Source organism: Prionailurus viverrinus, chromosome E3 (genome assembly GCF_022837055.1).
Source record: "Prionailurus viverrinus isolate Anna chromosome E3, UM_Priviv_1.0, whole genome shotgun sequence".
Taxonomy (NCBI): domain Eukaryota; kingdom Metazoa; phylum Chordata; class Mammalia; order Carnivora; family Felidae; genus Prionailurus; species Prionailurus viverrinus.
The window spans coordinates 27,832,813-27,854,105 of NC_062576.1; the positions used below are offsets into that span (position 1 = coordinate 27,832,813).

At 50.1% G+C, this 21,293-nt stretch overlaps 1 protein-coding gene across 2 annotated transcripts in view; it reads right to left on the reverse strand.

The window, feature by feature from the left end:
- Window positions 1-250: 250 nt before the first annotated feature.
- XYLT1 (xylosyltransferase 1) overlaps window positions 251-21,293 on the reverse strand; it is a 311,204-nt gene continuing 290,161 nt past the window's right edge. For both annotated transcript variants that reach the window (XM_047837663.1, XM_047837664.1), the window contains exons 10-12: window positions 18,163-18,358; window positions 11,979-12,312; window positions 251-5,751 (exon numbers count right to left, since the gene is read on the reverse strand). In XM_047837663.1, the coding sequence (XP_047693619.1) occupies window positions 5,429-5,751; window positions 11,979-12,312; window positions 18,163-18,358 (853 nt within the window). In that variant the 3' untranslated portion in view covers window positions 251-5,428. The remainder of the gene's footprint in view (window positions 5,752-11,978; window positions 12,313-18,162; window positions 18,359-21,293) is intronic.

Here is a 21,293-nt window from a genome sequence, read left to right on the forward strand (position 1 = left end):
GGGCACTGTCCTAATCTTGTCAAGAGACAGAGCAGGATGATTAGGGAGTGTAGCCACACATCCAGGATTGCCCAGGAGGGGCCCAGCTCAGGCCTGTGGTCTTGGTAATTCCAGCCAGTTGGTACCCCTTTGGATAACTGATAGTATCACCCTCAGACTACAGGATGGACAGAGCAGAGGAGGGGAGAGAGGACCAGATTTGGCGAAGACCTGGGATATTGCTGAAGAGAAGCCATAAGCCGCTGTTCCGTAAAGACAGTATTTTTTTTTTAATTTTAAAATTCTGCATCTGAAAACACAGTATGACAGAAAGCATCTATGTACACCTGCAGTGTTTTTGGTATGATACAGTATTTAATACATCCACTGTTTTCTGCAAAAAATTTTGCTTTGTCAGACAGAAACAAACTCCCCTAGACAAAAAAATACAGCTAAGGCACAATTTCGTTGTTTTTCTGCTAAACGAAAAGACAGAAAAGGTGCAAAAATGGGCGGGTAGTGCAATCATTTCCAAGAATCACTGTCTACCTTGAGGAAAAGCATTCGTAGGATTGGAATTTTGATAACTCGTCAATTTCAGATAGTTCAATATCTCTTAAAATACTCCTTTAAATAAATAGCAAAATATCTACATCTTTCAGGTGTGTGCCATTGGAATTTTTTTAAACTTTATTTATAGATTTTTTTAAATCAATACATTACAAAATATTTCTGTACAGTTTTATGCATATCATGATCTATAACAAAATAGTTATTTTTAAAAACTATATCACCACATGTCTTTGAAAAAAATGAGGGGGACAGTAATAACTTATCGTGAGGCCTCTAAAAAAAAAAAATACCCAAACACACGCTATTGACAACATATTAGAAACAAAAAAAGACCGAGAACGGACTCGAAGGACGGTTGCGCTCAATTCCAGTAAATTTCCTATGAAACCCTAGGGTTGTCTTTGGCCTCCAACAGAGCCTGGAACAACAGAAGGCGCAAGTGTGATCCCTTTGAGAACACGACCCATCAGCTGGGAATATTTAATGCTCTCACTTTCCAGGCAGGAAGGAGGAAGAGAGAAACTGAGAAACTCTCCTGCTTTACCTTTGAACGAAGTACCTCCAAGTCACCACACCTGGGTGGGGGTGGGGGAAAGAGGGTACCTCGGCAGTGTGCGCGGAGGACGGGCTGACGTTCACGTGAGCACCCGAGCCTTCGTTTCACCCACAGGAACAACAGAAGAGTGCTTCTCTTAAAGACGGCGTTTAGAAGCCATGGGTATGGCATCTGCAAACTACAGACGGGCAGCCTCTCGCTTAGGAGGCTGCCGCGAAAGCTTCAGGTTGCTCCTTCTTCTCGGATGTTGGTGGAAGGTGGACGGAGAGGGCAGTCAGCTTTCCAAAAATAATTTTAAGGCCACATTTCAAAAAGGAGAAACCTAAGGCTTTTGGGGGTGAGGGAAGGAAAATGAAGGAGGAGATGGGAGAGGGGGATGGAGGTGCAAGGGGGCAGAACCTGCTTTTCCTGGGGACTCCGTGGGCAGAGGCAGTGGGGAGGCTTCCCAGCCGGAAGGAGGGGGGCTGCTTTCTCCCTGGGTGGGGCTTGGGGAGGACAGAACCAAAGACAACGTGAGGGGCAGACACAGGTGGCGCATGAAAGCCCTCAGTCTAGGGTCTATAAAGTATCTGATTTGCAATGTAAAAAAAAATACTTTTGAGAGACAGAGAAGGAAACAGAGGGAGAGAATTTGCATAGATTGTACATTCAGCTCGAGCAGATTTGGGACACCTAATTGTTTCTCCCCCAGGTAAACTTCTCAGCAGACACAATGAGGTAGCGCCTGTGGTAGACCCATGGGCAAAGTAAGGTAACTGAGGCAAAGAGGGCATCCCGCGAGCAAGCAGGGCTTCCGAAACGTGCGCCAGGACAGCTGCTCAAATGTAGGACTTGGAGAGAGCTGGGCTGCGACACAACCTCCCGGGCCCCCCAGCCAACCTGTCATCCATCACCTCTGCCTGGGCAGGCAGGAATTCTGGAAAGCGTGGGCCTCTTTAGGTTGAAGGGGCAGCAACTGAGGTCTCCAAATTCTTTTTTTTTTTTTAAGCACCATCTTGGGACCTAGGACAGCTGAACAAGCCATTCCTCCTGGGACCCTTCTCTGCAGGACGGTCTCTCCTGGTTGGAATGACTGGTAAGAGGTTTATGGTTTCTTCAGAGCGATTGGTGAGATTTCACCAAGGGTGGTGCTTTTCCTCCTCCACGTGGGCACTACCTACCTCATGGTAAACCACCTCTCCAGCCAGCAGGTGGGCCGGCAGTGCCCAGGACGAACTGTGGAATTTCCCTTTGCCCACTCTCTCCAACAAAACAAAGAAAAAGCCTTGCCGACACTTAAAAATCAGATTTCCAGTGACCATCTGGATCCCCTGGTCTCCCTGGCCCCACGGGAAGACTGCACTGTGCCTGCATACTCACGTGCAAAACCAGGCAGCAGCCACCATGCTGTCTTACCCCACGACGGAAGGGTCTGGGACCCCTGCCACACAGCGCAGCTCTGACCCGGCAGGTGTTGGCCAGCAGCCGTTGCCAGTACACCCTCCTACTCCATCCCCCCTTGGGTGCTGTAGGGGAGCTTGCGTCCTGAGTCCCCGGTAGACTGGGCTGTGTCAGGGGACAGGCTAAAGCCCTACACGTCTGTACTCTGCCCCTTCCTGGCAAAGAGATCAAGGTTCCAGCCGGTGTCCGTGCACCAGCCAGGGAACGATGAAGGCAGTGCATCCCCCTGCCCCCCGCCATCTGGGGTCTTGCTGGTTCTCTCTGAATGTGCTGGCCTTTTAAAAGTTAAACTGCCATGGGGAAATGAAGTCCAAATGATGCCTTGATCTGACTGGAAAGGTCTCTTTCCAAAGGGAGGAAAGGGCACCCTGTGACCCACGGGGTCTAGGCTATGCTTTCTGTCCTCCCTGGAGACCGTTTGGTGAGACTTGGGCAGGCTGGTGGGGAAATCGCACCGCATGCCCCAGCCTCTGGCATGAGTGACTTCAGACCTGGTCAGTGACTCAGTGCCCCAGGCACTGCCCTTCCAACTATGACAGGGTTTCCAGGGGCTTGTGATTCATCACTCTCAGATTAAAAGAGAGTTCAACTATTAGTGTGTCTCTTGTGCAAACATCTTTTCTCAAGTCATCCTAGGTTTTTGCTTATTTTATTCCCTGACCCAAAAGAAACACCTGGGCTGACTGCCTGGCATCTCGAATCCCTTGCAGGGAGGGGGCTGCGGATCGTGCCCAGAGTAAGCTGGCCCTTCCCCTCGTTCTGGGGGGAAAGCCAGCAATGGGGCTGAGCCCCACACAGGACGCTGTGGAAAACACACGCTCCTAGCCACTCTGCCAGGAGGGAGAAAAGGCAGGCTCCCTGGGTGGGCTGGGGTGGAAAGAGGTGGTGGCAGAGGCCTCTGAGCTCAAGTTCATGGACTAATGACCTGGGCTTGCAGAGCAAGACCCTCCACAGCCCCTGCAGCCCATTGACAGGGGCTAACTCCCAGCTCGGTCCGACGACTCCCCCTTTTTCTAAACTGGATCTTTCTTCTTCCCAGGCTTGCAAAGAGTCAGGTTCCCTCTGTCACCTGCTAAGGTCCCAGGCTCTGCCCTGGGTCCTCTCCCTCCACCTGAGTCGTTAGCCTGTTCAGTAGTGGAGGCCCAGCCCAAACTCCCACCCTGCCTGAGAAGGAGGAAGGCTTCATTGTCGTGAGGGGCACCCCACTATCAGCAGATGCTGAGGCACACACTCTCCTCATAGTGTCCAACACCCCTGCCTTTCTCTCAGGACGTGGAGAATACAGAGCAGACAGGAGACAGACAGACACTGGCCGCGGGGAGGGAGGGGAAGGGGGGGGGCCTTTCATGAATAAAGGCAGCTTCAGTTAGTAAGAGAACATAACTAACAAGCTGCAAACGCAGCACCTACTATTAGTCATGGACTAAAACATATAAATAATAAATACTGCAAGTGTCCCTCTTCCAGCCCCTCCCTGGCCCGCAGGACATCCGGCCCGGTGGGGCAGGGGCTTGGGGGTGAGAGGCATGGGCTCTGCTCCCTTCACACGCACACTGCACAGACACACAGGATAGACTCTGCAGCAGAACATGGTGCAGCCACGGGTGGGCCTGTGCCAAAGAAAGCCTGTCGTGGGGATGGGGTGGGGGCTGGAGGAGGAAGGGGCCTGGAGCCACGGCTCAGATGTCAGGTTTCTGCACCTCGAGCACTTGGAGTAACACTGCTGTTAAGGTAGTAACCAATCATATCCGCGAGCTTCCCCCTTTGACGTGGCACCTCACAGGAGGAAGGACATGGAGTTAGAAACCAAATCTGAAATGCTTTTGCAGGGATGTAGAAAGTCTGGTCCATTCCTACAGCACCAGGGATGGGGGTGGCAGGTATGATTCACAGAGGTCTGGAGTGCCCGGACCTCAGGGCGGAAGGGCTCACGCACGGGAGGGTATTGCTGTGCCGTCCAGCTCAGGAGTTGGCTCCCAACAATCTCTGAGTTTCATGGCCGTGGTCCCCAAAGTTCCCACTGGCCAGGATCCATGAGGTCATGGTCTCCTGGCCCACGAATGCCTAGGAGACTTGATGCTTATGAGCATCAGCCTGTCGGTGGCAGTCCGGAGGGAGGCTGGCCTGGAACCCTGGCCCTGTGGCAGTGACACCTTGGCCATGTTCCATCAAAAGGCTCTCCTGCTCATCTAGTGACTAAGGAGGACAACTCAACCCGACAAGGCTGGGGGAAGGCTCAGACAGTCTCCTTCTCCAGCCCAGGAGCAGGAAAATGAGCCCAAGCAGGGGGCTGGAGATCAATCAAGCCCACAGTCTGGGCCGTGCTTTTCCAGCTGGTTTTTGCAGAGCCTGTGGGTTCTGGACAGGTACCTTGGGAGGTGCCACTGACAAAGGGACGGCCTGGTGGGCTGTGCTTGGAGAAGAACCTTACACTCCCCAGCTTCAACCAGAGCAGCCTGGAGTTCAACTGCACCTTGAACTTCCCCCTTCCAACTGAGCTTAGTAAACTAAAGTCTGCTGCTCAAAATAAAAGTTTTGAGAATCACTTGTCGGGGGGACTGGGTCACTGGCAGGGACAACAAGGAACCTATAGGCGTTGAGGATCAACCAAAAGAGGTAAGACCACTGTGGCGCGGGGACCAAGCAGTCCTTGCCCCCAGTACCCAGCTTGTCAAATGCAGGTCGTCGGCAGAAACGGCTTTGACCTCTACACCTTCCTTCTCCATCATTCTGTAGCCATGAGAGCTCCTCTCACAAAAGACACCCCTCCCCATCCCCCCCCCCCCCGCGCCCCGGGGGTGGGAGGCCAGGGTCCAGGTGCCACCGGCCCCCCTGGCTGCTTTCCCTTTGAGATCTGCTGTGGCTCACGTGTGCCCAGTGCTACCTGAGCCGGCCGTCAGGTTTGACGGCCCCCAGCTCCGACTTGGGGTCGGGGCTGAAGGAGCTCCAGGCCGTCTGGCTGCAGGTCTGCATGACGGGGCAGGCAGTGGGGCCCGTGGTGCAGATGTCCATGGCGACCCACATCCCACCTACCAGCGAGTCCAGCCAGCGCTCGAGGCCCGCGCCAGCCGTGGCCGCGTTCCTGCGAGCCTGCTCCACCTGGGCAGGGTTGATGGGCAGGCTGAGGACGGGGTTCAGGCTCTGGAAGCTCTGTTCCATGTAGGCGCTGCGGAGGGGCCCGTTGTGCAGCCTCAGTGCCTCCTCTGAAACGCAAAGGGATTAGAGCGTCAGACGCACCACAGAGTGGGGGCCGGCTGCGGGCCTTGCACGGCGCGGGGCACCATCTGTCACCACGTCAGTCACGGGACAAGCTCGGGAAGTTGGTCAGTGGCCCCCACCGCACAGACGAGGAATCCGACCGCAGGGACGTTCCTTCCCCAGCCAGGGGCCTGCTTGGTGCAGGGCACTGTCCGCTCCTCCCTCCGGTCAGCACATGTTCCCAGAGCAGCGTCAGTTACTAGTCCACACATTCATGTGGCGCATTTAAAGCACCTCCTATGTGCAAGGCATTCACTCCTTCATTCATTCATTCATGTGATAAAGATATATTCAGTGCTGCCTGGATGGCTCTGCCAGTCGAGCACCCCACTCTTGGTTTCAGCTCCACTCCTGATCTCCCGGTTTGTGAGATGGAGTCCCACATCGGGCTCTGTGATGACAGGGCATAGCCTGCCTGTAACTCTCTCCTCCTCTCTCTCTCTGCTCCTCCCTGGCTTGCACACATACTCTCTCTCTTCAACATTAAATCTTTTTTCTTAAGTGCCAAGCTCCACTCAGTGGTGGAGTGAACCAGGTAGTCAAGAAGATTACGACCCAGGGGAGGAACACTGATGGCGATAAATAAGCAAGGTCGTTTCAATCAGCAATACGCAAAACGGGACTAAACTGGGTGTGGCGGTAGAGCAAGGGGTTGGCGAGCTACAGCCCTTGGGCCAAATCTGGCCCACCGTGTATTGTTGTAAATAAAGTTTCAGGGGAACACAGCTATGCCTGTGCGTACATCTTGTCTGCAGCTGCTTCTGTGCTACCACAGCACAGGTGAGTACAGACCGAGACCGTACGTGGCCCACAAGCTGAAAATATTTACTGTGTAGCCCTTTGCAGTTCAAGCTTGCAGCCCCGGGGTTAGAGAGTGACAAGCGTGTTTCTTTGGGATGAGAGGGGCGAGGCAGGCCTCTGTGAGGTGACAGCTGAGCTGAGTGCTGGTTAATGAGAAAGCAGCAGCCCCAGGTAGATGGCAGGAAAGAGCGTTCAGAGCAGAGGCAACAGTGAGCACAAAGCCTCATTAAGTGCCTTTCTGCAAATCACAGAGGTAACGAGAGGCGGAGCGGAGGTTTGAACCCACGTCTGTCGACCTCAGCTGTCTCTCAGGACAGCCCTGCTTTGCTGAACAGCAGCGCTTTATGCATGAGTGCGAAGACAGCAGTCAGGGTGTCTGGGTCTGAATCCCCACGGCCCACACGCTTGGGGTGTGGATTCTGATACCAGCACTGGGCACCTGGTTTCCTTGACCTAGTACCTTTTGTGATGGTTAGAAGGGTTGACTTCTTTTTAAGTGCTTAAAAAGGCACCTGGTGTTAGGATCCCAAATACAGAAAGAACTTGTACAACTCAACACCAAAAAACCCCCAAATAATCCAACTAGAAATCGGCAGAAGACATCCAGAGGGCCAACGGACACATGAAAAGATGCTCATCATCAGTCATTCTTGGAGAAATGCAAATCAAAACCACAATGAGGTATCACCTCACACCTGTCAGAATGAGGCCTATAACACACGCACGTGCTGCTGGGGACGTGGAGGAAAAGGAAGCCTCATGTGCTACTGGTGGGGATGCAAGCTAGTGCAGCCACTGTCACAAACAGTATGGAGGTTCCTCAAAAAGTTAAAAATAGAACTGTCCTCCAATCCAGCACTCACACTACTAGATATCTACCCAGAGAATATGAAAGCACTGACTTGAAAACACACATGCACCCCTATGTTTACTGCAGCATTATTTACAATAGCCACATTATGCAAGCAACCCAAGTACTGCTTTATCCATAAAGATAAAGAAGGTAACTTACGTACAGTGGTATTTATGCAGTGGAATATTAGTCACAGAGAAGAATGAAATCTTGCCATTGGCAACAACACGGATGGAATTAGAGGGTATAATGCTAACTGAAATAAGAGAAAGATAAACACCATACGATTTCCCTCCTGGGTGGAATTTAAGAGACAAGAAGGAAAAAAGAGAAACCAAAAAACCAGACTCAACTACAGAGAACATACTGGTGGTTACCAGAGGTGAGGTGGGTGGGGGATGGTAAACTAGGTGAGGATTAGGAGTTGCCTATCGAGATGAGCACTGGGTAATGTATAGATTTGTTGAATCACTACATGTGCACCTGAAACTATAGACTACCACATGTTAATTATAATGGACTTAAAATTAAACGAGACAAAATCTGGTGCACACACACACGCACACAAGCAATGCCAGGCCTGTACTAAGTGCTTGAAGAAGTTTAGCTAGGGTTACTGTGGCTGGTGTTTTTAGGACACAATCCTCCTGCACTCACACAGTCACAGGACGGGTGTTATCATCCCCATTTTACAGATGGGGACACAGGTGGCTATCGTGTGAGACAGATCAGGGGTTCAATCCAGGACTGGCTGGTTCCAAAGCTCGTCATCATGACACTCTATTTGCAGGCACATCCAACCAACTGGAAGCTTTAAGACTGGTTTTAAGTTTTTAAATTTTATTTTCATCTGGAAGCCAGTCTTTCAAAGACTTGGTTTCCCCATCTGTAAACTGGATACTCATTCCTGATACCAGATTGACCCCGAGGGCTGGCAAGAGGCTCAGGTAAAGGTTCATATGCTCTGTAAACAGTAAAGGAACACGCAGGAGGCTGTGTGGCTCCTTCCCAGGGTTTCAAGATGGGGGAAGCAGAAAGTGCACGTTTGGGCTGAAGGAAAGAAGCCAAGATACTTCTATTTTGGAGAGGTTCTCTCTTATTGCCTACTCTATTGCCAAATACAAGAACAGGTTTTTAAAACACATGGGCCAGTGATTCTGGTGAGTTGTGTTTTAGCAAATCAGCTCTTGCCCTGGCTGAGATAGCCAGGGTTCTAAGAAATGTCCTTATAGGACAGTGTGGCATTCAGAAAACGTTTTCTGTTCGCTTGGCAGTGGCTGTGACCCTCACTAGAAACCAGGAGAGCTCAGATAATCCACAGACTGTTTTCTAGTATGTGGTCCATGAGTGAGTTTCACAAAGGGGGAAGAAATACCATACACCTGCAAATAGTGGCATTCACAACATGCCTTGACTACAGACAAGAAAATCAATCCCTCCCTCCCTTCCCTCCATCCCCTCTCCGTCCCTCCCCTTTCCAGAAGCAGAGGGGCTGGGCTCCAAGGGTAACAGGTACAAGAAGGGGCATGAGCCTGCATGAACATATATCCCGGCTTGCTGTGATTTAGCTGACTTAGGTAGGACCTAACGTGTTTATAAATCTGGCAGACAGGGCGGGTAGCTCCTGAACCATCTGCCCAAGAACAAAACCTGTTCTCTCTCCAGCAGGTCCTGATCTGTCCACCAGAGCCTCTCCATGCCTCCACATCTGCAGAGCTGGTGGTGGGGAGATCCCTGAACTGACAAAAGGCAGGGCATGCAAAGTGAAAAGAGCAGCTAACAGACATCTGAACGCTGGGAACCCAGTATTATGGGTGATGCAGAAAACCCTGATGAAAAACGAGGTTAATGTGGGGAAATGCTATCACAGCATTAGCCCGTGATGCTTGCCTCTATAATTAAATTTTCCTCAATTCCACCTCATCAGATTTCTCGAGATTACCAGGGACGCATCAATAGCAAATTACTCCTGATGAATCATTTTACAAACTGCATTGCTCCCACCTTCGTGTTCCCTGCCACTGGAACACCATTAATAGACACAAATGCTGATGTGGGGGGGGGCAGCTCCCAGTGGGGTACAATGACCCCTGGCTATTCCTGGGCAGGGTTACAAGAGCCTTGCCATCCTCAGAAACTCTTAAGGAGGAAAAACTGGAAAAATCAGGACCCAGTTAAAGGCCCCAGGCTATTTTGCTGGGGTGAGGAGGTAGATTCAGGACCCCTCCTTTGTTATATCCGACAGGTGTATGTGGAGCAAAGAGGACAACGCTATTTCTACCCCTCTCTTCTGCATCTTTCTTTGGGAACTCTCAGGGTTGCTAAAGATGTGAACCTAATCAAGAGGGCACTTGAGGGCCCTCAGTGGGTGGGCTCTGGCCCAGCTAGTTCTGGATGTGTTCTTTTGCCTGCTTCCCAGGGGAGCTGGGAGGATCAGATTTCCTTCTCCAGAAAATACGAGGCCTGGATCTTTCTGCTTGCTCAGCACAGAAACTTAGCAGAGGCCCACACAAGTTCAACACCCCCTTGTTAGGATTCCAGGCAACCCCTCCCCATGTCTGTGTCCCCCTCTCCTTGTGTCACCAGCTAAATGGCACCCAGCCCAGAACTGAGAGTTTAGCTAACCAGAGGCTGGAGTGCGTTTTTGGCTTCTGGGTTTCTGATCTGTTAGATACAGCCCAACAATTTCAAATACAGAGAGATCCAGAAATCCTGTTTCTAAGAATCTATTTTATAGATATATCTGCATGGGCATAGACAATTTCAAGAATCTTTGCAGCATTACCTGTAACCCCACCACGACCGAAAGAAACTGTATGTCCACTCAGGGGATGAAAGATAGATTGTGGGTCTTTCTCCCAGTGGAATACGAGGCAGCTAGTAGCTTTATATATATTGACTCGTTAAGTCCAAAGACAAGTTTCACCCCAAAATGTATCACTCCATTTTAAAACACCAGCAGTGTGTGTGTGACTTATTTTGTGTGTTGATGCTTTAGAAGCCTTGAGAAACCTCTAGAAGGATGAACACCAAAGTGTTGGCAGTGGTTACTCTGGGAGGTAGGACTGAGCAGGGAGGAAGATGTTCCCAGTGATCAAAGGGGGAGGAGGAAAGGACAGAAAAATAAAAGTAAACTCTCTGGGTAAGAAAAGAAAAAGAAGGCGGCACGTTAAGAGTCTGACATCCCTCTCTGTGCTCAGCAGGAACCACTGTCCTGATTTCCTATTAACAACTCGTTTTCTCACAGCTTTTTATGGACAGAGAATCCTGAAATAACGTAGTGGTGGCTTGGCTTGCTTTTGAACTTTAAATGTATGCGCTCTAATTATGACTCTTCTGTGATATTTTCCTCTCAACATTATGTTGTAGAGACTCATCCAGATCAATGCATGGCACGGAGCTCCGCTGTCTGAACAGACCCCGCAGTGTTCATACATCTGAATGTGGGCATCTGGACTGCTTCCGGTTTGGTGCCATTATGAACAATTCTGCTCTACTTCTGCACACATCGGTAGGGCATACACCTTAGGCTGGGATTTCTGGGCAGTAGGAGGTGTGTGTTCAGCTTTGGTAGGAGATGCTATGCCATTTTCTAAACCCGTTTTATCACTTTGCCCCACCCCCCGCCCCATGCCAGCACTACATGGGAAGCCATTATTCTCCAACCCTCCATCATATGATATTGTCTAACCTTCGAACATTTCACAACATAGTGGCATGAAATCGGATCTCTTTTTGCTTTTAATTTGCATTGCTCTCATTATTCATGAGGCTGAGCATCTTTTCATATGTGTGTGGGCCATTTATGCCCTGTCCTTTTTTTTTTTTTCCCTTTCTTTCTCCTTTCTCCTTTGTAGCAAAGGCCAGCAATCCTTTTCTCTAAAGGGCCAGATAGTCGGTTGTTTTGGATTTGTGGGCCATGCAATCTATGTCAAAATTACTCAATGCTGCCACTGTAGTCCCAAGGAAACCATAAACAATATGTCAATAAATGGGTGTGGCTGTGTCCCAATAAAACTTTACTTAAAAAAGAGGGAGTGGGCCAGATTCGGCCCCTGGCTTGTAGTTTGATTTATGGGATTTCTTTATATATTGTGAATGTATTTTTTTTTATGTGTAGCAAATATTTTCTTACTAGTCTTTTCATCTAGTATATCATATTTTTGATGGAAAGAATTTCCTATTTTAATTACTATTTTTAAAACAGTAAGATTTGCCAAAACTCACTATCTGCCTGGGTTTATTTCCCATCTTGTTTTAAATATAATCAGGGCTCTCTGGAAGTCCAGTGGGAGAGCATCTAATAATTAGGTACCTAATACACAGAGGACATCATCTCAGTGTGCAGGTAGAAAATTAGAAGGCTCTCTTTGCAAACAAGCAGGGAAAAATGCTGAGCAGAGAGCACTGTTCTCTGAGGCAGCCCACATGCCCCCCACCTGCAATGCCTGAGGGAGAAGACCCGGGAGACGCCCAGGATGGGTTATTTCCACCCCCAGAGACACTAGGAGTACTCACCTGGTTTGATGGGCTGCCTATTTGAGAAGGTCAGAGGTGCAACGAGGAATTTGGTCTCTGCAACTGGCACCCAGTGGTGAAGAATTTTCACTGTCCAGACCCCAGGCCTCAGGGGCAAGTTCAAAGGGGGCTTGTAGTGAGTGAATTCGGCAGTGGATTCAATCAGGATGTCATAGGTGGCTGCGATGATGTTGACGGGATCCACCCAGATGACAGTCACGGTGACATTGGGGCCCTTCCCCCATTTCTGCATGCCTACCGGCTCATCCATGGGCCCCAGGAGCCCCCCAAAGTTGCGGAAGAGCCGCTCCTTGGCATCCCAGTCGGTGCCGACCTGAAAGAAGAGAACGAGTCTTGGAATCACTGAGCCGGATTTAGGATACAGGGTCCCAGAGAGGCCTACGGTCCTGCTTGTTGGGCTACATACACCCATTTTACAGATGAGGAAATGGAAGCTCTCAGGAGGTCACCTGCTCAAGACTGCAAAAGTGGTAGTAAGCAGAAGATTTGAGAATTGGACCCAGTCTGTGGTCTGTTCATTAAACCACTAGGCCTCCTGGGCCTCATAGAGCATTTGACACTTGGAAAGAAAACACACAACATGCACTGAATCAATCAATGCCTGCTGGCAGGCCATCCCGAGGACACATACCCCCACTGCTAGGCAGGTGCGGGCGGTTTCCACTTTGGTTCTCTGTCTTCTAGATCAGGCACCTCCACCTAGTATGACATTCTGAACATGAACGGAGCTCAGGTTTCTGAGCTGCTCTATCACAAGCTGGGAAAAAGGAGGGTCCCTCAGCCTCGCTTATTGCTGGCAGTTCACATGGCTCTCCTGGGAAGAGACCGCTGTGGCCTCCCTAACGCACTCAGAACTAGACCTTAGGGGTGGGAGGTGGCTGTGACACCCACCCTTCCTGCCAGCGAGCTGGTGTCTGTGTGGCTCTCACTGGCCAGGGGCCTGCTCTTGGCTTCCCTCCTAACACTTGAGTCACCTGCAGTTTGTTCTTCAGCCAGAGTGGCCAGAAAGAGCCTCTGAACTGTCCTCTCGCTGCTGCTCAGTGCCCCTGTGGCTTGCTTCACTGTGCCTTCCTGGTGCCTAGCACCATGCCTGGTGCACAGCAGGTGTGTCTGGTTAATATGTCACATCACTGAGTGAGTGACGTCACAAAGAAATGAATGGACTACACAGATCCCTGATACTGAGCTGTTACTATTTCAAACCAATTTAAACGAGGGGGTCTTCTGCTCCCCCAGGAGATTTAATGTCATGTTTTTGAGGATACAGCATGTGGGCAATGTTGTCAGCAGATAATGAGCACACTCTAAGGCTTGCCTGTTTCTGTGGTCTTTCCATGACCAGCATCTCCAAGGTGTGCGTGCGGGTTGGGGTACAGGTGCACGAGAAGGTGCACCAACACCCCGAGAAGATGCCTCATGTACAGGAGCTGGCTTACTTTCTTGTTCTTGCCACTGGTTGCTGCGTCTGGTCTGTCTCTCAGACCCAGAGCTCCGTGGCTCATGCTTCCCAAGAGCTTACCATGGGACTGGCTTAACGCTGAGCGCTCCAGTGCACCCACTTGTTTGACCCTCTCGGCTCTGTGAAGGGGAGACACCATCATTATCCTCGTTTTACAGATGAGAAAACCGAGGCTCAGGGCACTGGGGTCACTGGTTGTGGTCAGTGAGGGGCAGAGCCAACAAGGGGACCCGGGAAGTCCAACCCCAGAGGCTGTGTTCTAGTCCACTCTTGTGTTGCTGATCATTCATTCACTTGCTCGTTCACAAGTTCACTCACACAGACGTGCCAGACGCCTACTGTCTGCCAGGGATGCACGCTCCCACAGCTTGTTCCAGGTTTCCATGTTTACGCAAGAGCCTACGGACTGGGACCGAAGAGCTGTCCTAAGGGCAGTGGAGGTAGGGATGGCTGTGGCACTTCGGCAGGGGTGGCCGGCCCTCCCAGATCGATGATAATGTGGCATCCGTTGCCACCGTGTGGATCAGCTCCCCCTGAGGACCCTGGTGCTAGCACAGTGGCTGGAACACAGCAGGAAGCAAACAACTACCATTAACTGAAGAAATGAATGAATGAGCACGCAGGATTCCAGATAGCCTCCACGTCTCGGAGAGTTTTCTCAAGAAATGCAGTCCTGTTACGTCCCCTACATCCAACCCTTACTGGTCTCAAGTTCAGTCTCTCATCCCCATCCTGCGAGGTCTCGTCCCTTTCTGTCTGGCTTCATCTCCGCCCCCCCAGCCTCCCTCCCGCTCACCCCTGCTCCAGGACACCTGGATGTCTCGGCGCGTCTGTGAGGAGGGCTCTCTCTCGTCTCTGACCTTTTCTTTCTTCCTGGCCCTCCGGCTGGAACAGTCTTCCTTCCTTTCCCCACCGTCCTCCTGCCCAGACCGCACTCCCCACGGAGAGCTCAGCCAAGGCATCAGCTCTACTAAGAAGCCTTCCCAGTTAGAGGCACCACCCTGGTGCTTCTCTAGTCTCTTTTTAAAAAAGTGTTTATTTTTGAGAGAGAAAGAGCATGAGCAGAGGAAGGGGGAGGACACAGAGAGAGGGGATAGAGGATCTGAAGTGGGCTCTGTGCTGACAGGAGAGAGCTCAATGCAGCGCTTGAACTCAGGAGCCATGAGACCTTGACCTGAGGGGAAGTAGGATGCTTAACCAACTGAGCCACCCAGGCGCCCCGAGGTGGGTGCTTCTCTAAGTGTTTAGCCCCTCTCAGTTTTGGGGTTTTTTTTTTTTTTTTTGCACAGTTTTACAACTTTTAATTTATGTGTCTCCTTCCTGAGCTCCGGACTGCCAACTCCATGAGGAGAGTGGCTGTGTCTGGCCTGTTCACCAATGTATTGGTGAACAGTACTGCCTAAAGCAGTACTGAGCACATGGTGGTGGTCGTCTGACTTTCTCCATCCATCCATCCATCCATCCTCTATTCATGAATAATTAGGGGCCAAGCACACGGACATCCCTATGCACCAGGCCCTCCACACACTGGCTTTCCCACAGATACTAACAAATGGAGGATTGCTCACAAACTTATTGGGGTCCTACTTAAGGAAGGGCTTTGTGACCATTTAGGGCAGTGTGGGGACACTCCAGACCAGTGTCCTTGGATTCCCCAAAGAAAGGGGGATGACCAATTCTCTTAAGTCTGAGCTCTAAAACCAAGATAGTCCAGATAGAAGATCTGTGGAGCAGCTGTCAGTGGAGAAGTGGATCTCATTTCCAATCCTAGAAGAGTGGGCAGAAGCCTGGCTGCCTCCCCCAAGCACGAGCAGTCGCTGCCTGAGATGGAACCCTACTGCTGTCACAACCTCTGGGGCTTTAGGATCTTTTCACAGACTCACCGTGCAAGCCCATAAAGGCTTACTACACAGTGATTACTACTCAAATTTAAGTGCCTGTTCAAGTTCAACATATGGCTCCCCAACTTCAAACCCACTAAAAGCTTCTCACTGCATTTCAAATACAATCTGAGCTTTCCTTCCACAGCCTTCAAGCCCCCCTCATGATCTGTCCCATTCCCTCTGAGACCTCCCTTCTACCACTCTCCCTCTCACGGTGCTCTGGCCACACTGGCCTTGCTGCTCCTTGAGTGTGCCAAGCTCCTTCCTGGAGGCCCAGGGCCTTTGCACATGCTCTTCTCTCTGTTTGGAATGCTATAGGTCTCCCAGTGGATGGTTCTTTTTTACAGGATTCTGCTCTGCAGTAATCTCCTTAGAAAAGCTTTCCTGAATGAACCATCCCATTGGAAGTAGTCCCCATCAGCCTCTTCAGTCCTCAGCAAGGACAGGAATGAAGTTTTATGTTCTTTAGCTGAAATGTTTTTCTTCGTTTATTTGCTCACTCACAGGCTGCCTTACCACCTGACTATAATTCCATGACAAGAGCCTGTCTAGGTCACCGTGGTCTCTCGGCACCTAGTACACTGTAGCCACTTGGTGACTGTCTGTAAAGCAATGAGCATCTTTTCTGCCAGCCACCAGCATGGCACTCCCATGGGATGGAGAAGTCCCTCTGATGGCCCAACAATGGCCACCTGCTCTGAGCCAGGCCCTGCGCAGAGTCCTGGGGCTGTGCTGTCACAAGGTGGGGGGGGGGGCGGGGGGGGCATTCCCTACACTTCTTTCCTTTCTTTTTACCAATTTTATACTGTTTGCCTTATAAATTATTAGGAATTCAGAAAAAAATTCAAAATACAAAATCCAGGGCCCCCTGCATCACATGCTGTTGCTCTGCCAGAGGTCTTGGTGGTTCTCACATCAAAGTTACCAGCCCTATGGTAGGAAGCCTCACAAATCACTAGCCATTGAGTGGCCAACCTCATTTGTCACCGCCAGAAGTGCCCAGTTACCCACTGGCAGGCTGATAAAGAGGGGGAGCCCAGCCACCAGGCATCCGTCTCGTTAATGGGACGTTAATGTCTTTAGTTGGCCGCCTGGGGCCCCCAGCGCAGGATCCAACTGGGGCAGTGTCTAATGGCCCCCTGATGCTGGTAATTTATGGAGTCAACTTCCATGGCAGCTTGAATCCAGCCAATCCATTTGGATCCTTAATTGAGAATGGTGGCTTAACAAGAAACCCCATGCAGTAGGGCACAGCTCAGCCAGGTAGGCCACAGGCGGCTGGTGAGGGACCGGCAGGGACATATAAGCAGGTGGGATCCTTCCTGCCTATCCCCGCCCACTCCCAGCTTTTCAAGATACTCCCTGTTCTAAAACTAGACTCTTCGTAGTTAACCCAGCAGCCCAGCTCACTGGGACTGCTCAACTCCAGAGATGCATCACCTTCTCTGGCTCCTTGCTGATATGGGGAAGGCAGAAATTAGGTGCTGGAGTTTTGTGTGGGCGACCCTCACCACGCTGGATCATGCTTCCTTTTCTCTGGCATCCCCCACCCAAGTGGACATACTCCTTCATTCAGAAATCGTATTCAGCACCTACAGATGCTGAGGACAGGGAACACAGTCCCAGCTTTCTCGAGGATGATCAGCAAGTGATCAGAGAAACCAACAAGATGATGTTTAAATGGTAAGTGCTAAGAAAAGAAAACAATAAAATAGGTACATGTCAAGTGGAGAATTTGCTCTTGTGGCATATGTAGGTGGGAGGGAAGGCTTCTCTGATGGTTCACCATTGGGATGCAGATCAGAATGACCAAAAAAAAGCTATGTGAAAACCTGGGGGAAAGTATTCTAGGCCGGAAGATGAGAATCTGCCAAGCTGGAGGCAGGAACAAGCTTGGCATGTGTGACAACAACACAAGAAGTGTGAGTGGGGAGGAGAGTGGTAACAAATGAGGCTGGATACATAGAGGCCAGACTGGGTCTGCAGGTATGGCTGATGTCATAAGGGTGGTGCTGGGCAAAAACAACAACAACAACAAAATAAAAACTAAAAATGCATCCCATGGATTCATGTACCCACACACCTGTCTGTCTATCCAGTGGCCCACCTGCCCACCCATCCACCCACCCATCCATCCATCCACCCACTCACCCATCTATCCATCCATCCATCCATCCATCCATCCATGTATCAATTCATCTGTCCATCCATGTATCTATCCATGTATCCATCCATTCCTCCATCCATTCCTCCATCCATTCCTCCATCCATCCATCCATCCATCCACTCATTCAATGACTGATTTGAATAAAACCCTGTGCTAGGAATTGGGGAGACAGAAACACCATTAAGCATGAGATACGTAGGCAGAGCTACCTGGGCTCAGTTTGGAGCTCTACCACTTCCTAGCTAAGATCCAGAAAGTTCTTGGCCCTCCAGAGGCCTCAGTTTTCCAGTCTGTAAAAGGAGACTAATGCCATCACTTCATTACGATACTGGTTTGTTCCGTCTATTGCTAATACAGGTTTAGGAGGAGTCACTGGGTAGGATAAAAAATTAAGAGGATTCTACTGTTAAAAAAAACAGACCAAGGCTTCAGGTCAGTTTGGACCACTGAGAGCGGCCACACACTCTGTCTCTCTCCCTCCTCCCGTTTAAGATGCCAGTTCCCGTACACTGGAAGATCTGCAGGTATGGGGTTAGCTATCGTCTGGGCTCTCCAACTCCCCTTCTCTTCCATCTCCATCCTCAAATGTCAGACTGGGAAAGAGAAGCCGGCAGGGGGGCCACAAAATACGAAGAAGCACGAAAGGACTCCTACCTCAGAAAATTGGAGCCTCCCGAAGTCACTGGGGGGACTTGCAATCTTGAAGACTTTCTTTGGCATCACCCATGTCTCCAGGGTCTCAAGTTTGCTCACGGCCAGATTGGTAGCGTGATGCTTGATCAGAAAGCCCTGGAAGCGGTCCGCAAGGAAGTAGAGGTGGACGGATGCTGGGTGGCCCATCGGGTAGTACCTGTAACAGATGCAGTCTTACGTGGGCTCATGTGGTAGGGCCAGAGGTGTGTGGGCTCACAACGGAGCGTGCTACCCATCATACTGGGTCCGTTCCAAAAACAGGCCCCCTTTTACACAGTGCAGACGATGGTCCTTTGCACCCTCCTGAAAGCTGCTCCCTGTGTATCTCAGGTCCCAACAACTATAAATGACTTCTTGGCTGTTTATAAATGTAAAACGTGCTGACTGAACAAAAGCACAATAAAGAAAACAAACATTATTACTTTTGATGCTTCTTCCCATGGAGGATGTCAGTTCACAGTTATTTATTGATCCTCTGGTGCTAGGTACCAGAAAGTGACAACAGTATGCCAACGGTGCCATATTGATGTCTTTCCCTTCAGCCTTATTTTCTATGCATATATTTGCATATATCTTACATATTTGGGATCATAATATACCTTCTGCTTATATTCTGCTTTTGCTTCATAGTATTGCCCAAGCATTATCTCATGTCTTTGAAAAGTCTCTGAAAACATGATTTTTGTCTGAGTGTGTGCACACACACCACTCCACTGTAATGCCATAGGTCATAGAGCAAGTCCATCTTTGGATGTTTAATGTGTTTTTTGTGTGTGGGTTTTTTTTTTTTTTTTTTTTTTTTTGCAATTCTAAACAATGCTGCATTAAACATCTTTTAATAAAAAACCTTTTTTGGAACATCACTCTCTCTCATCTCCGAAAGGCTCTTTATGTCTGCTGTTCAACTTTATCAGAAAGGTTGTATGGATTTACATTCCCACTGTCCTTCTCACCCCACAGCATTGGTATTATCCTTAAAAACTATTGCCAATCCAAGAGATATACACACAAACAGGTAGCCCCTTAATACACATGCCTTTGATACTCAAGGTCTCTGGGCTGAAAGGGGCAGGGAAGCTAAGCAGAGGTACCCCAAGGAGGTGGGTGGGGGTGGGGGGGGAGGCACAGAGAGAGGGGAGTTGTGGACAGCTCAGCTCTTTGTCCTTCTTACGCATGAAATAAAAGCTGTCGGCCTCTGCAATGTGTTAATAGCATAGCACCCAGAAGGTGCTGGTGGCCCCTAGGAAACAGCATTCCACAAATCATTGCTCCAACCCTTGTCCTTCCTGCCCTCTGGCTCTAGTAAGGAGTTTAAGTCTTCATGTCCAATTATAATGGTCAGGGAAGCTGCCTTCCTGTGTTGACACATCTCCCGAAGTCACTGTCTTGTTGTTGGGATGCCTCCGGGGCTCTGAGAAAAAAAGCTTGTGCTGTCTTGGGATTGCCAGTCGAACATTCAGGGCTTATGCAAACCCGCTTTGGGTCTGGATGCTGGGAGCCACAAACCCCCCTCCCTGGACTGTGCTGCCAAACTTTCTGCCATGATGGGAATGCTTTTCCCCTCTGCTGTCCAGTACAGTAGCAACCAGCCACCTGTGACTCCTGAGCACTTGAAACGTGGCCAGTGTGCCTAAGGAGCTGACGTTTGAATTTTAGTTAATTTAAATGTGAATGCTCGCTTGTGGCTGGTAGCCACTGTGGAGAGCCTAGAGTTGTGGAGGGGTCTTGGGGCAGCCTGCATTCATGTCCCCAGTTCTTCACCTCTGCTGTCTCCACACTCTTTTCCATTTGACTCTGTACGTCTCCTTGCACCAATGAGACAGTCTAGTTCTCGGTCTTGAATCTGTTTTGGCTAGCAGAGTGTGGTACAAGGGGTGTCATGCCAGGTCTGAGCCAGAGCCTCCAGAGTCTTGTACATTTCTACTTGGCTCTTGCTCTTTTGTGCCTACCTTGAGAGCATGCCTGAGCTCGCCTGCCAGGGGAGGAGGCACGGAGAACAAGAACAGAGCCATCCTCACTGTCCCAGCCGAAGCCATCCTAGATCCGCTGACAAGTCTCAGCTACAGACAACAGAGCCCCACTTGTGACCTGCAGCTGGCTGTAGATGCGGAAGAGACACCAGCTGACACGAGGAAAACTGCTCAGCTGACCCACACACTTGAGCGCTGTGTCAATGGCGATCCTTTCAAAACACTGATTTGGGACTTGTTATGTGGCATCATTACAATAGATAGTCTGTCCACGTTTGTTCTGTAAGGTGGGTAGGGTCAGTGAGGGTGGACGAAACATAGGAGAGCCTGTCATGAGAGTCAAGAGAAAAAAGTGGTTCCAGAAGGGAGTGGTCAGTGGTACTAGGTGCTACTAAGGGATCAAGTAAATGAGCCATGGTCAAGCACTCTAGAAATCCAGGAGTTAGTCTTTGATTGCTTGCCTTCCCTCACCTTCTATCAAGAAATCCTGTTGTTCCCACCTGAATCCATCCTCTCTTCTCCTTATGCACTGCTAGCATCCTCATCCAAGCCACCATCACACCCTACCTGGCCCTTTCCAGGAGCTTCCTTGCTTGTCCCTTCCTACTTTGTCCACCGTAACCCATTGTTAGTAGCCATATCCACTGTCCACTGCTTACATACCATAAGTGGTTTGCATGATGTCTATGATAAAATCCAACCTCCCCATGTGGCCGACCAGGTCCTGCCTCTCCTTCTAGCCTCACTTTGTTTCCCTTTGTCCCAACCCCCTACCTTCTAGCCACATGGATTCTTTATTTTGGGTTGTTGAACATGCTAAGCTCATTTCTACCTTGGGACCTTTGCACAGGATAAACTTTTTGCTGGGGATGCTCTTCTCCTGTTATGTTGCATGTCTGGCTCTGTAGTCCCATTCTGCACAAATGTTACCACCTCAGAGAGATCTTGCTTGACCACTGAATCTTAAGTCACCAACTCATTGCTACCATGTGGCTTTTGTTAGGTATGCTGAGGTACTGTCTTTACACTAGAATGGAAAATCCTTGAATTCAGGGGCCTGGTTTGTCTGGGTCACAGCCGAGTGCCCAGTGCCTAACAGGGCCTGACACATGGGAGATGCTC